The 15,679-nt window shown below is 44.0% G+C and overlaps 1 protein-coding gene across 3 annotated transcripts; it reads left to right on the top strand.

Annotated features, from left to right (window-relative positions):
* Positions 1-1,319: 1,319 nt before the first annotated feature.
* LOC144104576 (uncharacterized) lies at positions 1,320-15,254 on the top strand. Of its 3 annotated transcripts, XR_013308584.1 has the most exons (3): positions 1,320-1,447; positions 3,176-3,335; positions 5,626-7,078. XR_013308584.1 is itself a non-coding variant. In XM_077637675.1 (2 exons), the coding sequence occupies exons 1-2, from the start codon at positions 3,109-3,111 to the stop codon at positions 13,519-13,521; spliced, it is 732 nt and encodes a 243-aa protein (XP_077493801.1). In that variant the 3' UTR covers positions 13,522-15,254. The 3 variants fall into 3 exon arrangements, 1 of the variants encoding a protein (XP_077493801.1); XM_077637675.1 differs by lacking the exons at positions 1,320-1,447; positions 5,626-7,078 and adding an exon at positions 13,017-15,254 and having other exon boundaries at positions 3,109-3,335; XR_013308583.1 differs by lacking the exon at positions 1,320-1,447 and having other exon boundaries at positions 3,197-3,335; positions 5,626-7,101.
* Positions 15,255-15,679: the final 425 nt, after the last annotated feature.

Here is a 15,679-nt window from a genome sequence, read left to right as displayed (position 1 = left end):
ACTGCATTCGCTGTGGCTCGGCACTTCGGTTTTAGTTTTTGTGCAAGTGTGGTCCACAGCTTCAACTACACACCATCAAAAGCAGCAGTAGCAAGCAAACGGGTGTGTTCACTCTTATCAAAGGGTTAATTTCGTTCCACATGTATGCAACAATTCTGATCATGCTGTTTGATTTAGTTTGTGTCAGAGGACAGCATATGGCATATGTTTGCGACCTGCCAAAACTTTGTTCTGCAGATCATGCTTCGTGTCGAAAACTGTGTGGAGCTATAAGAATGTACTGACATTTATTGTGTGCATGATGTGCATGTCAGAGCATCGGCACCAGTGACATCGGCCGGAGGACAAGGCAGTAATTCCTCTCCGAACCTGGCACGTCACAGGCACCTCTACAGTGGCATGGTTTAAAAGGCTGCTGGAAGTGAAGCCACTGAGCACCCATAGGTGTCACTGTCACTGAGGGAGGAGCGCCCCTGATGTGTTTCTAAGTGGCTGCACTGGCTTCCATATCAAAAGCTCTCCTCTTTTCGTCAATGTTCATAGCCTTAATGGTACCTGAACTATTTTACATTTTTTGTGTTTCTCATGCACGCACTGCATGAAGGCATCTGCATACTGGTAAGATTGTGCATGAGGTGGAGCATTACACGGCAATCAATAGTAGTACTTGCATGTATGTATGTAGAGCTCAGACTTATGCCACAGTACTTGTAAATTTTGTGAGTCAGTGAGCTCTGTCAGCCTTTCTTATATATTGGTGATTGGAAGACATTGATGCATTCCCAGCATCCCATTCAAAATGAACGTGTACCTGTGCTGCTCATGGAAAAGCTCGGGACAGAAAATCACCTGTGGCAACTGTTCGTCTTAAACTGATTAGTACTTGCAGGAATTAAGGCACTTTTTGTATGATGCATTGTTTATTTACTACCAAATGAGCTTTGTTTTGGTATTATTTGAAGCAAAAGCTAAGTAAGAAATTAATATTAAGTAGTGTGGCTTGGTTGTTCACCTTGTTTCCCTTGGTACTTTGTCACTAAGCAAGGTTAAAATGAACATTTCAAGTGACTGTGTCCTAGGTAAGAAGTTTTGTAATTGGCTAAGCAAACATTTTTCAAATTATACAGCATGTGCTCTTTGCAACTCGCCTAATTGCAGTTAATTGTGATATTTCAGACAACCACTTCAGCCTCATTGTGACGGCTCGAGCATCTCTCCACTGGGACCACGGCTGCTTGTGCAGGCTGCCTACTAGAGTCTTTTCAGCCCAGTCTATTATTTCTGTTGTCTTTATCTATGTTCGCATGTTTTTACAGCAATTGCCAGTTTCTCTAACTGTGCTGCAGCAGTTTGTGTTATGAAAGATGACCCTGAGGAGTTCACATTTTTATTCAGTTTAGCATGCAGAAGATCCTATGCTAAGCAACAACATCAAGCCACCATGGTTGTAAGGTTCCTTCTTATTTATATCTGGAAATGACCAGTCTTGCAAAAGCTTGCCTTGGCTGCTTCTTTTGCCTTGACTGCATTGTCCTAATTTTTCACATGCAAAGCTTGAACTGCAGTATACAAGTGTGTCATTCTTTTTTCGTGAGTTGTTATGAACAACATTATACATTGTTTCATTTGCATTACTGTGGCAACCTATATTTTTACCCGTGTTGTTATATTTCTGTGGCAGGTTATGCAATGCTCTATTCCTGTGATAGTTTATACAATTGTGCATTTTGTCCTTGCCTGTTTCTTTGATCAGTTTAGTGTGCAGTCCTAGTGCCTATTCACATTGCCTATGTGTATTCTATGCAACGTCCTTGTTGACTCTATGTCTCTGCTTATACTAACACAGCCTAGAAGACTAATCATTCCATGAATATGTGAAAGATTCTCAGCCCGTGTTCTGCATTTTTGGAACGAAAAGAAAAGAAGAAAGCACACATCGACACACATGAAATAGGCAATAAAAATTAACCTGTGGCTGTTCTTAAACACGCCTGTTAATACACTCATAATAGTACTCGCAAAACACTTTATACATATCCATGTTCCCACATTTGAAGCCACTACTTTCTTCTTTTTTGAAAGTAGATTTGAGAAAATGTTTGGATACAGAATGTATTATTTAATGAAGGACCTACTCTTATATTTGCACATATTTCAATTATTTGTGGTGAGCAAGATTATAAGGAAGCTTTTGTGACCTAGTGTTATTTTACTTGAAGCAGCAAATTACAGGGACGCCCAGAATGTGCGTTATTGCATAGCTTCGACTGAATAAAATGTGAGTGGCTATACTTTGCACAACTTCCACATGGGTGTATTAGGGCAGATATGCAGGGGTGCGAAACTGATGGTGGATATTCAAGCACTGCAGTGCAGCTAATGCTCATAGGCGTGTGCAGAGGGGGGGCAAAGGGGGCTGCGGCTCCCTTAATTGGCATTAGGGAGGCATGAGACGCAGAAGATGTGAACAAGCACTACCATGAGCATTGCCCTCCCCTTATGGAGAGAACTGTGCACTCCTATAGTTTACGAGGGTGTTGTTGCGGGCTAGTTGCTGAAAAGGGAACAGCGCGAACACAGGACGAAGAGAGGAACGTACGACACAGGTGCTGACTTACAACTGATGTTTATTCGAAAGGTGCAGTCCATCCATCAACCTGATGTCTAAGGAGACTGCCTATCTAGACAAGTGATTTTACCTCGCTTTTTAAGTTTTTAACTATTTTACACCAAGTGTTAGCCACGTTCCCGTTTTTTTACCTTACCGCATGCCCATCTTCCATCCTTCACCTGCATCTTGTTGTTTGCTTTCTCTCATGTCACCCTTCCCACAGGCATCGTTTCTTGTTAAAACTTTTGTAACTTTTATAGGTTTTAAGGTTTTATCGCTTTCGTCCGGCCCTCTACACTGCCCATGATGTTGACTCAGCTGACAGCTTGCCGCGAGACTATTTATATGTATGTGCACCTTTCGAATAAACATCAGTTGTAAGTCAGCGCCTGTGTTGTACGTTCCTCTCTTCGTACTGTGTTCGCGCTGTTCCCTTTTCAGCTATGGTTATGCTAGTAAGTTCTGAACTCGGGCTCTAACGGGCTGCATAAAAGCTTATGTGGTTTTTGGAACCTTGTGCAAAACTATGCTTTACCCTTTGTCCTCTATCCCATTTCTCCGCAGAGGTGGACAGTGATGTGCCGACCCCACCCTTGTGCTGCCAGACGTGCAACGGTGCGTTCACCACACAAACCCTCCTGGACGAGCACCAGCAGCGCGAGCATACCCTGGGACCGCAGGGAAAGTACTGCTGCACCTACTGCCCGTACTCCAGCGACAGCAAGTAAGTCAGGTGTTTACTTCTCGCCACGTTTACTTGTTTCTGAGTCATTAATTCCCCCCCTCCCCAGTTAAGTGGGTTTTTTCTGAATTCTGACTCTTCTTGGTGGCGGTGTTGTTGTTACAAGGCTGTTGCGACATAATGATCTTTTTGCAACATAATGATGCAGTTCCCATTTTCCTTCTTTCCGAGTGGATGAAGTGATGGTTATAGTTGCATGACACATTGTGAATTAAATTGAGCCTCCCAGAGTGACGTCTCAGTGCAGCCCATAGAATTTTGGTTTCTCTCAATCCTTACCTGCTGTGACCTCCTGTTTTGGGCACTCGCTGCGCGTTTCACACCTCACTAATGGTACGACGTAGTTGCTAATAGCAGCTGTCATGAAAAGTACTGTAAACAGGTTATCTTTCATGAGTGCAATATTTCGTGAATTCAGCTAAAGTTGAAATTTTTGAATATTTCACGGAAGCTAGATTTCTCTCGGAAGGTATGCTACGTTTCGGACACTGTAAACACACAAGCATGGCTCGGCGCTAAGTCGTCCTCCCCTCTCGCAGTTATAACCATGGCAGGAACTCTACAGTACATGAAGAGAAAGGACACCAGGTCAATGTCTTAGCTGAAATATACATTTGTTTGGTCACTGCAGCGGTGGCCTGATGGCCTGAGCATCCACCGTGCATGTGGGAGATATGGGTTTCGATCCCCAGTGACGTTAGGTACCTGTAAAAGCTTTCTCCTGGCCAGTGCTTGGCTGCACAGCCTGGGCAGCCAAAGGGTGCTCTTGCGTCATAAAAATCCATCATCATCATCATTTGTTTGGTCAGGTTGCCACCTGTAGACGTTGCCGCTAAACAAAATACAACAACGAGGATATGCCAGAGAGGCTCCATTGTTCTTTTGATTACCTGATGGCTGCATCTATCAGACACACTGGGAGGCTGCACCCGATGAAGCCGGTGAAGCGCTATAGTCAGCTCTCCTGTCTGTATTGCTGTGTGGTTCGCACATTTGAATTGTTCCTTTAATGAGTAACAAATGTATATACCGTATTTACACGATTGTAAGTCGACCTATTTTTAAAATTTGAAAATCCGAAGTGGGGGGATCGACTTACAATCGAAATGAAAACATCGCACTATATATCAGGCATGCTACAGAGTGGTTGCATTTTTGCTGCGTGGCTCTGTCGCATCGCTCTTGGTGCTGGCCTGGAGCAGCTGCTATGTCAATGCACAGAACTGGCATCCCCTCCCCGCGCGCGCGGGTGGCGGCCGATGGCGGCTATCGATAAACTTCAAGCTGGCACCCCACACTCCCCACACGTGGCTGCTGACTGAAGTTGCTGATAAGCGGCGGCAGCCCGATAATGCTATCGCATTCTACGGGAAGCTCAAGCGTCCAAAAAGTTTTCTTTTTACTTTCAAATGTGCGCTCGGCGCTCAAGGGAGCGTTGATAGTTGATGGAAGGGCCGCTGTTCCAATCGAGGCAGCAGCCCACTCGGAACGGCAGCAGTGCTGGGGAGTGTCAATAGCCGGCGGAAGAGCCGACGCCATTCACACATAGTTTCTCTTTGACTCTGACGGATTTGACTACTGCCGGCCGTGCTTTACAAGTTTTTAATGTTGCGCTTCGTCAGTCATCATTTGTGCTCCAGGTACGGCAAACAACCGGCGCTCGTTCACAGCTACATTCAAGATGGCTGCCATTTTTTACGTCGAAAAAACGAACAGCCGCGCACCAGGTTGCAAGTTCAACGTTCGCAACGGGTGATACAGGTTTAACAGCTGCAACAAGGAAAATTTTCAGCTGTTCCACACGATGTCGTGATGTGGATGTTTGCGAAATGCGGGATTTCGCTGGACGACGACGTTAGAACGACGTGCTGTACAACCGCAGCAGCGATCACGACGGCAGTGCTGCTGAGGATGATGGCGCAAGTGTCGATGAGTAGTCCAGTGACTAATACATTTTCGTTTTGGAGTGTGCCCACGGGCACGCCAGTGTGTGGCAGCCGATAGCGGCTGGCGATAAACGGCGGCCGCTGGATAATGCTATCGCGTTCAACTATTCAAGGTCAAGCTTAAACAGCCTCTGAAGTTTTTTTTTTTGTAAATGTGATTTTGGGGGGTCGACTTGCATTCGAGTCGACTTACAATCATGTAAATACGGTACTTCGGACATATGTCTTTAGATATCTGCTGTTTTTTGTTGTTGTTGCATAGCACCATTAATGCTACTACTTGCAATGTGTACCCATTGTGCTCCTCTTTTCATCCATGCACCCAGGAACCATGTCACCTTGCATGAGAGAACGCACACTGGAGAGCGGCCGTTCGTGTGCAAAACCTGCAAGAAAGCATTCAAACAACCGTATTCCCTTACGCGCCACTTGTTGGTCCACACGGGAGACAAGCCTTACAAGTGCACTGACTGTGGCCGGCGTTTCACCGATACGTCGAACTTGTCGCGTCACCGCAAACTGTTCCACTTGGATGACAATGCAGCCTCAAATTAGTGTCCCCACTGCAAAAGGGGGTTCTGCCAACCGTCTGACCTCAACAAGCAGCACCTGCTGAAACACACGGGGCAGTGGCCACATGTCTGCTCTCAGTGCGGCATGTGATTCAAAGAAATCACCCACCTCTGGCGTCATGCGACAATGATGCACAACAAATAGAACTCACTCTGGGGCCCACACTGTGGCGGAAGCTCAACCGTGCTGTCTGACCTGAGAAGACATATGCACAAGCTTCACGGATGCATAGGAGAGGACAATGAGCAGGACATCATCGAGTGACAAAGACACAAGGATGGCGCGGCACACGTCTGATGGGAGGCTAGATGCATTATTTTCAGGATAACTACACATGAAAGAAAAAAAAAATCCGAAGGCAGCAGTTATCTTGAGCAACTACAGAACTTCTTCAACAACACAACAGTGGGAATGCAAGGTACAAGGCGCATGATGAAGCTTTGCGGCTTTAAGATGTTGGCAAGAAAATGTGTCCTTCTTCAGTAAAGAGGTTATTTAGATGTTTTTCATGTGAGCAAAAATATGTCTGTGAAGAAGGTCGCAAGCAAGACATAAGTACCAAAGGAGCAAATAAAACTGATTGCATTTATTGGAGCGACCTGTTTTGAGTCAGTGTGGCTTTGAAGGAAGGGTATGTATTACAATGTCTGGCACCAGTTTGCTTAGCTGTGAATTCTGTGTTGCCACTTGACATACTTTAAGCATGGTTTGCATGTCAGGTATTTGTGACCTATGGGGCCTTGCATTATGCTAGTGCATGATGGATGATTAGAGACCGTACCTAGACCACCCGGAGTAAGATTTTTAAGAATCGTGCTTGGAGCATGAAAGAGTGCATTTTCCTTTTAATTTAAAGAGAAAGTGTGCAGATGTAATATTGGCTAGAGTTACTGAGAAAATTCTGGTTCAGTATACATTCAAGGAGAATAAAAGGTTCCGAAATGCTGAGGATTGCATTCTTAAAGGTCGCCGTTTTACTTGCAAAAATAATAAATATTAGCCAGTTCATCTACAACTAGCTTTATGCTTTCAAGACTGATATATCTATAATTGTTAATTTAAATTTTCATGCAGTTTTCTGTAAAGAATTGCAGTATTACAAAGATAACTAATTGCACTTTGCAATTCCAAAACAACAACGCCATCCGTAGCTCATGGTAACCTTTACTTGTGCACTGCAGTCAACTATAATGCGGTGGTAAAAGCATGCTTCTCTCACTGCATCTTTCTTTTTCCTGTGTTTCATTATAACGTGAAAGCAGAGCATCTGTAGGAAGCTGGGAAAATTGTGCATGACCTTGAGCATTGCATGAGAATGTATCCATGGAGAGTTCAGAATTGTACCACAGTACTTGTAAATTTCGACGCGTTTTAATGACATCCTAGTCAAAATCAAGAGGAAAAAATGGGCTTGGACAGGGCATGTAATGGGAAGGCAAGATAACAGAGTGGATTCCAAGAGAAGGCAAGCTTAGCAGGGGGCAGCAGAAAGTTTGGAGTGTGGATGAGATTAAGAAGTTTGCAGGCATAGGGTGGCCGCAGCTGGCAAGGGACAGGGTTAATTGGAGAGACATGGGAGAGGCCTTTGCCTTGCAGTGGGTGTAGTCAGGCTGCTGATGATAATGACTAGTAAATTTCGCAAGTTGTTCAGCCATGTCAGCCTTTCTTTTACATTGGTGATTGGAAGGCATTGATACTTTCCCAGCGCCCCACTCAAAACAAACGCAGTACCTGTGCTGCACATGGAAAAGCTCGAGTCACAAAAACAGCTGTGGCGATTATTCGTCTGAAACTGAGTACTTGCAGGAATTGACCGTTTTTTTAATGTGAAATAGTTTTTTACTACCAAATGAACATTAATTAGTATGGCTTGGTTTTTCAGCTTGTTTCTCTTGTACTTTGTCACTAAGCAAGGTTAAAATGGACATGCGTTTATTAAGTGCTCCATAACTCAATTTCAAGTGACCGCGTCCTAAGTAAGAAATTTTTGTAGTCAGAGCAAACATTTTTTCAAATTATGCAGCGTGTGCTCTTTGTAATTCATCTATCTGCAGCTGTTGTTGTACTTGTGATATTTCAGACAATCACTCCAGCCTCGTTGTGACGGCATCGGCATCTCTCCACTGGGGCCACGGCTGCTTGTGCAGACTAACTGCCGGAGTCTTTGGAAAATCCAGTCTTTATCCATAATTTCTATGTTGTTTTTATCTATGCTAGCATGTTTTACAGCAATTCCCAGTTTCTCTAACCGTGCAGAAGCTCCTATGCCGAGCAACAACATCAAGCCGTCTTGGTAGTAAGATCAAAAGTGTGGCTTTTTGGGCTTGTTGACGCATGATCAAACAAGAGAATATAGCGCAGAGTAGACAAGGCGCAAGAAGAAACGAAAACACGAGCGCTAACTTCCAACAATTTTTATTTCACACATGCAACATATTTATAAACCAGGAACGAGAGTTCTTTATCACATAAAAAGATACAGGGAGTGTTTACACATGTCTCTCCCGAAGCATTTATCCTTTCAGCTGCATGTGTGAAATCAAATTTGTTGGGAGTTAGCGCTCGTGTTGTTCGTTTCTTCTTGTGTCTTTTCTACTCTGCGCTATATTCTCTTGCTTGGTAGTAAGGTTCCTTATTATTTATGTCTGGAAATTTACGAGTCTTGAAAAAACTTTCGCTGCCTGCCTTTTTGTCTTAACTGCACTGTCTTAGTTTCTCACATTCAGAGCTTGAACCGCGGAATAAGAATGCTTCATTTTTCTGTTATAGTTTAGTATATAATACTGTTGGTTTGTAATACTGTGCCAGGCAATATTTTTACTGATGTTATTCTATTTCTCTGGTAGATTATGTATTGTGGTGTTGTTGTGACATGTTATATTACTGTTTATTTCGTCTTTGCTTGTTTTTCTGATAACTTCTGTGTGGAACCCTTGTGCCTGTGCGTAGAATATCCTTGTTGACTCTGTTTCTTCCACATGCCTCTGTCCGTACTACCATAGCCTAGAAGATAAGACATTCCATGAACATTTGGAAGATTCTTAACGTGTGTTCATCATTATAGGGAGGACAACAAACACACAGTGGCCCAGGCAAAACAGATTGATGACTGAGTTGTGGTTGTCCTTAAATCCAGTGTTAATGCGTTCATGATACAACTCGCAAAATGCCTTCAACAGATGCTTGTTTTCAGAGCTGAAGCTACTACTAATTTTCTCTGGAGCAGTTGTGAAAAAATGTGTGGAAACATAACCTCTAATTTCATGAAAGGCTTATTTACATATTTGCGCATGCTTCAGTTATTTACTGTTTGCACCTTGAACCCTTTCAGTGTGAACAAGCTTATAAGGAGGATTTAGCAATGTGATGCTTGAGTGATAGTTCTGGTTTTATGAGGTTTAACGTCCCAAAGTGACGTAGGCTAAGTAGGATGCCGTAAAGAAGGGCTCCGGGTAATTTCGGCCACCTGCTTTTCTTTAATGTGGACTGGCACTGCACAGTACACGAGCCTCCTGCATTTAGTCTCCATTGAAATGTGGCCGTCGCGGCCTGGGATCGAACCTGCGTCTTTTGGGTCAGCAGCCAAGCATATTAACCACTGAACCGCACGGACTTGATTAATAGTCATTGGAAAAGATGCAAATGACTTTTTCAGTTGAATTAACCACAAGCAACATGGAAAGTACTGCAACTAAGTCATTTCCATCTTTTCCAATATTACTCGGGTATTACATCGCAAAGTCCACCTGATAATAATCTTATTCACCTTGAAAGGTTATAACAGCGTGCACTTTGGAACCTTTCAAGGCGAACAAGCTTATAAGGAGGATTTTGCAGCGTAATACTTGAGTATATACTTACTGGAAAAGGTGCGAATGACTTAGTTGCAGTACTTGCCGTTTTGCTTGTGGTTAACTCAAGATGATGTGAAGGGTGTGTTAGCAGTGCAAAGCTCTGAGCATTAATTATGCGTGTTAAGTTTTATGAATGAGACAAAACCAAGTTATTTGACGTAAACTGGCATATGAAACTTTTGTCCGCAGTAGGCTGGAGTATGCATCCGCGATCTGGAGTCCTCATCAGTCCTACCTAATTAACATGCTCGAAGCCGTCCAGAACCGTGCAGCACGCTTCATATCGTCAACATACGACTTTCATTCCAGCGTAAGTTCCATTAAATCGTCACTTGACCTCACTTCCTTAGCTCTCAGACGAAAAGTTGCGCGCCTTTGCTTGTTCCATAAGTTATACTTCAATTTCCCCTATCTCCGTGGTTCCCTCATATCTCCTCCCTTTCGTACATTGCGCCGCCTTTTTAATTCAAATAGCGTCCAACGACTTCATGGCTCCACCAATGCTTTCAACAAGTCCTTCTTTCCGACCGCAATTGAAGAATGGAACCTTCTGCCCGACTCACTAACAAATGTGCATGATGCGACAAGGTTTAAGGCGATGTTGTTAGATCACCTGGGTTGACATGTTTTTTTTTTTTTTTTTTGCCCTAACCTCTCGCCGACGTGTGTGGTGCTTGTGGCCTAAAGGCATTTTTTACATGCACCGTTCTAACTATTCGCGTTCCTTGCTTCTCTTTATGTTCCTATATTGCATTGTTATATTTTTGTGACCTTTGTTTTTCCACATCAACCTTGTATACGCTCCCCCCTTATGTAATACTCCGACAGGGGCCTTTAAGGGACAATAAATGATGATGATAAATGATGATGATGAAGTCACCAACCTTGTTGGCTCAGTGGCTTTTCGGCTACTGATCTCAAGGCCATTGGTTTTATCCCAGCTGCGGCAGCCATATTTTTATGGAGGCGAAATACAAAGATGCCCGTAGGCTGTACAATGTAAGTTAATCTAGAGCCTTTCGATATGGCATCCATCATATCCCACGCGTCACTTCGAGACAGTGAACATTACTGTTTACACCTTGCATTCTTCTAGTCCGAGCAGTGAATACAAAAATATTCAGAAGTTATATTGCTGTGTAGTTTTAAATGGGTGACATTCTGCCCCATACTGCTGTACCTACTGCCTATACTCCAGCAATGCCAGATAAGTGGAGTTTTGACTGCTCGCCACATTTTCATGTTTCTGGGACATTAATGTGCCCCCCCCCCTGCCATAGCAACATAGCTTTTTTCAGAATTCTGATCTGATTCCACATTGGGGGCGTGTTTTTTAAGGCTGCTGTGACAAAATGGAATGGCAGTTCCACTTTCATTGTTTCCATGAGGTGAAGAAGTGATTGTGATTGTTGTACAGCACTTTGTGAACGAAACTGAGCTCCTGAAGGACATTTTAGAGCAGTACCCTCCTTCACAGGTGGAGAATTGCCTTCACTTATCGGGGCAAACAAAGCTTACCGAATTCCAGTGGTTCTCAGTAATTGCCTGCTGCACCTCTTGTTTCGGGCACTCCCTTGTGTTCTACATTTGACTGATGATACGATGTAGTTGGCAGTTATGGCTGTGGTTGGAAGTGTGTCAGATGGCTCCAGTTAATTTGTCTTTCCACAGTAAACTGGATATATCCGATCAATGTTTCTAGGGTACAACTGAGACTATCCGATCAATGTTTTTAAGGTACGACTAAGACATCTTCATGTCATACAAGGCATTTTACATGTAAGGTCAAGGTCTCTTGTGAGTACAGCTGTCGTGGGTACGTCGGTTCATCTTTCTCCATCCACTGTTAGTCGTAGAAGTAGGCAAATTTAATTTGATGTGACCACCTAATGCAGGTTGCACAGTAGCATGGTTTGAAGCATAGTGATCTCTGTAGTATTCCTTGGACATTTAGTCCTTGTTCAATTATCTGCTTCATTTTGTCCTCGTAGTCCATTTTTTGTTACTGTATCTACAGCAGTAGTTACACCTTTTATTCACAAATTTTTTTTTTCCTCTCCACGAGGAAAAGCAGTGAACTATATCTTTGCTACCCTGCAACAATCACCATATGGTTGCATTTGTGCCCTTTGCCGAAGGTCATCTGGTTGTAGCGCATGAACTGCAAAATTTTTGTTGGCTATTTCCATGAGAAGATGAGACATATGTGTTTTGCTGCCCAGTGTCATTAAGCACTAAATGTAGTACGTACAAAGGCGATGGAGAGAAACATGAACACGTCAGAGCCTAGGCGCCCCGCTGTTCGCATTTCTTTTCATCATGTTTTTACTTCGGTCATAGCAAAAAGACAGTAGAGTCATCCGCGATGCATTCTAGGACAACTATCCTCTTCTTACCACTGAGGTAAAAGTGTGATGAAAAGAAATTCCAACAATGGAGCACGTTATGCGCTGCATTGTTCGCGTTCCTTTCTGTTGTGATAGTACCGTATAGTCTTGTGCAAGGGCTGCACCCTCATGGGCTGCGCCACCTATTCTGGACTAGGTAGTAATTGAAAAAAATACACTTTTTTTAACTATAATCCTAGAGTGCAAAATATGAAGACAAATGAGGCGAGGCAAACACGGCGCTGACTAGCAATTGCTTTATTCACAATGGACAAAATTTGTAGACTGCAGAAAAAGTTAGAACAATCAACGAACACTCCCTTTAAAAAATGACTGTAAAAAGTTTCAACCAGTACCAGTGTGACAAGTTCGCACACGCCCCAGCCCCTAAAAACAAAAAGAAAACAACAAACAACAAACACGCAAGGTGAAGATGGCACAATGCACCGTCGTAGTCAATCAGGCCTTCCAATCGCAGATTCGCAATCTCATTTTTTTGGGGCATCACTGTAGCCTTTTCCACCAAGCTTCGCCGTCTTCAAGTTTTCGAACCAACTCATCCAAACTTTTGTGCTCCAGGAGTTTTTTTTAAATCCGTGTACGGGCCGCACCTTCGTAATTCACACCCTTTTTTTTTTAAGTGTGTCCCTTACAGGAGTTTATATGGTATCTGGGAGGCTACACATATGCTCTGAGGAAGCTGTGTAGCTGGATACCTCTGATGTTGTACCATCACCTGCTTCGTACCAGCGCCTGTGAACGTAGTGTGGAACTGAGCAGCTTTCTTCTTTTGCATGCATACAGGACTGGGTGTGCAGAAGCTGGCTTTTGTCATTTGGGAGGGCATTCAGATGTGTGTGTTTCACTCCTTCATTGTTCTCATTCTTTTATCTCTGCACCCAGGGCCTATCATGCCAAGCACGAGATGACGCACACTGGGAAGCGGCGCTTCGTGTGCAAGATCTCCCAGAAGGGCTTCAAGCTGTCCTGTGATCTTAGGCGCCACCTGCTGGTTCACACGGGGGACAAGCCACATGAGTGCAATGACTGCGGCCGGTGCTTCACTGACTCGTCGAACATGATGCGTCACCGAAAAATAGTGCACTCGGATGATGGTGGAGTCGCACCCTCGTGTCCCCACTGCGGAGTGGGGTTCACCCAACTGAGTAACCTCAAAAAGCACTTGCTGAGGCACACAGGAGCATGGCCACATGTCTGCTCTCAATGCAGCCTGGTGTTCAGAGACATCAGCAAACCCAAACGTCATGAAAATGCGACACACGATCTCTCCCACTCGCTGAAATGCCCGCGCTGCGGCAAAAACTTGGCCACGGTGTGCAGTCTTAGAAGACACATGCGCAACTTCCATAGTACCACTAGAAAGGATAACATGCAGGACAGTCATTGAGTGATGAAGGCGCTAGGAAGAGATGCCACACATCTAATTTCAGGTTAGATGCATTATTTTTAAGGATTATTACACATGAAAGAAAAAATTAGCGGTGGTTTAGCTTTGGATAAACCTGGAGTGACACGATAGCTACAGCTGGCTGAGTGGGACTTGCTCAGTTGAATCGCAAAGTCAATCTTTCGCCGCTCCGTTTCGCTGGGCGATCCTTCTTCATCTTCGTCTAACTTGACACGACGCATGCGCACAGCTGTGGCAGCTCGGTTTCGCCGACGCGCCGCGCCGCCGGCAGCAGCAGCTGCTCTGCACCACGTGGCTGGTCAGGTGACCAACCACGTGAGAACCATGTGTTCAGCCACAGCACCACGCCGCCGGCCGCTGCTCCGCACCACGTGACAAACCACCTGACAGCGTGGTGGCGCAGCCATGGTGTGGCAGTGCAGCCATGCTGAAGGCTCAATATGCTACTGTAATGTAGCTATCACTACAAAAAAAAAAAACAGGAACTGAAGGCTGCAGTTATCTTAGGTACCTATAGAACTTCCTCAACAATACAACATTTGGGAATGCAAGGTATAAACGCATAAAGTCTGGCTGCTTTGAGATATTGGAAAAAAAATGTGTTCGTCTTCAGGGAAGAGGTTATATTTGGATGTTTTTCACTCGAACAGAAATGCGTCTGAAAATGGTTGCAAGGAAGATTTCAGCACCAGAAGAGCAAATAAACTGCCTACATTTACTGGAGAAACTCATGTCAATGTGGCTCTGGAGGAATGGTGTTACAAAATCTAGCACTACATTGCTGTAAATGCTCACTTGCCATCTGATATACTTTGAGCAGAGTTTTCCTGTCAGATGTATGTCACCTGCATCATGGGGCCTCGTTTAATTCCAGTCCATGGTGGATGATTAGGGACCGCACCCAGAACACCCTGAGCAGGATTTTCAAGATGCATGCTTGAAGCATAAAAGTGCGTGTTTTTCTTTTAATTGTAAGAGAATGAATGTGTGCAGAGATATCATTGGGTGTAGTGACTGAGGAAATTCTAGTTCAGTACCCATTGGGAGAGCATAAAAGGTGCTTAATTATACAGAGGATTGTGTGATCAAATGTTACTGTTCTAACTTGCAAATATAGTAAATCTTAGTCAAATCACTTACCGTCAGTGCTAAACTTTCAAGACTGATAACTCCCTGACCTGCCATGGTGACCCAATGGCTTATGTGCTGAGCTATGCTAAGAAGGGCAAGAAAGGAGGCAGTTGCTGGCTCTGCATCCCCCTCATTCTTCTAACTTGACCCCACCACTTTCCCCAAGAACCATGTGCAAGCTATGCTAAGCTAAGATATGCTAAGCCTATAGACACAGATGGAACCCCCCCTCCAACGATCATGTTTTGATGAACAAAGAACACAAAGTGCCCGTGCACTTCAAAGAACTCCAGGCAATTGAAATTAATCAAGAGCCCTCCACTAAGGCATCTCTCATAGCCAGTGATGGAGTTAGCTTTAAGATGGAAAACCTTGTATACCGTACCATAATATCTCTATGATTGTCAAAAGTTTAAATTTCCACGTAGTCTTCGCTAGAGAATTCATGTGGACGCACAAAGATACATGTTGTAATTACAATTGAAAAACAAGACTAAGCCATCCACAGATCATTGGAGCCTTTTGTTATGGGCAGGTTAGTGTGAATTTGAGTAGTGTATTAAAGGCATATTTTTCATTTATCATTTGTGTATTCATTTTGTGGTGCTTCATCATAATGAGGTTTATATTGTTCATAGCAATTAGTATTCTACTAGAAAATGGATGCATTATGTGCTATCGTCACCGAATTGCCCTAATGTGCCGTACAAGGATTCCACAATAGCAGTTGTAGCTCCTAAGCTGCATTGATGGTTTTCATTGATGAAAAATGGGTGAAATTTTGATGTACAGTACTCACGGATTGAAATAGGACATTCGAAGCGCAAGCCTTGCAGTGCCACGCAGGCATGTGGTAAACCACAGGCCGGCTCGTTGGCGACTGGAAGGAACAATTCTGCTTTGTAGATGTTCTCCCCCTCGCGCCATACCACAATGCATCACCTTGGTTGCATGAGCATCTACGGGCGGCGCTCCATGAAGCGACGGCCACGCGCTCCGAATGTCC

This window comes from Amblyomma americanum, chromosome 9 (genome assembly GCF_052857255.1).
Source record: "Amblyomma americanum isolate KBUSLIRL-KWMA chromosome 9, ASM5285725v1, whole genome shotgun sequence".
Taxonomy (NCBI): domain Eukaryota; kingdom Metazoa; phylum Arthropoda; class Arachnida; order Ixodida; family Ixodidae; genus Amblyomma; species Amblyomma americanum.
The sequence above is the reverse complement of the archived record's forward strand: the minus strand, read 5'-3'. Positions and strand labels throughout refer to the sequence as shown.

Coding starts and splice junctions, on each gene's coding strand:
- LOC144104576 (XM_077637675.1), top strand. CDS start 3,109: ATGTGGTTTTTGGAACCTTGTGCAAAACTATGCTTTACCCTTTGTCCT. Junction 3,336..13,016: donor CCGTACTCCAGCGACAGCAA/GTAAGTCAGGTG, acceptor CTCTGCACCCAG/GGCCTATCATGCCAAGCACG.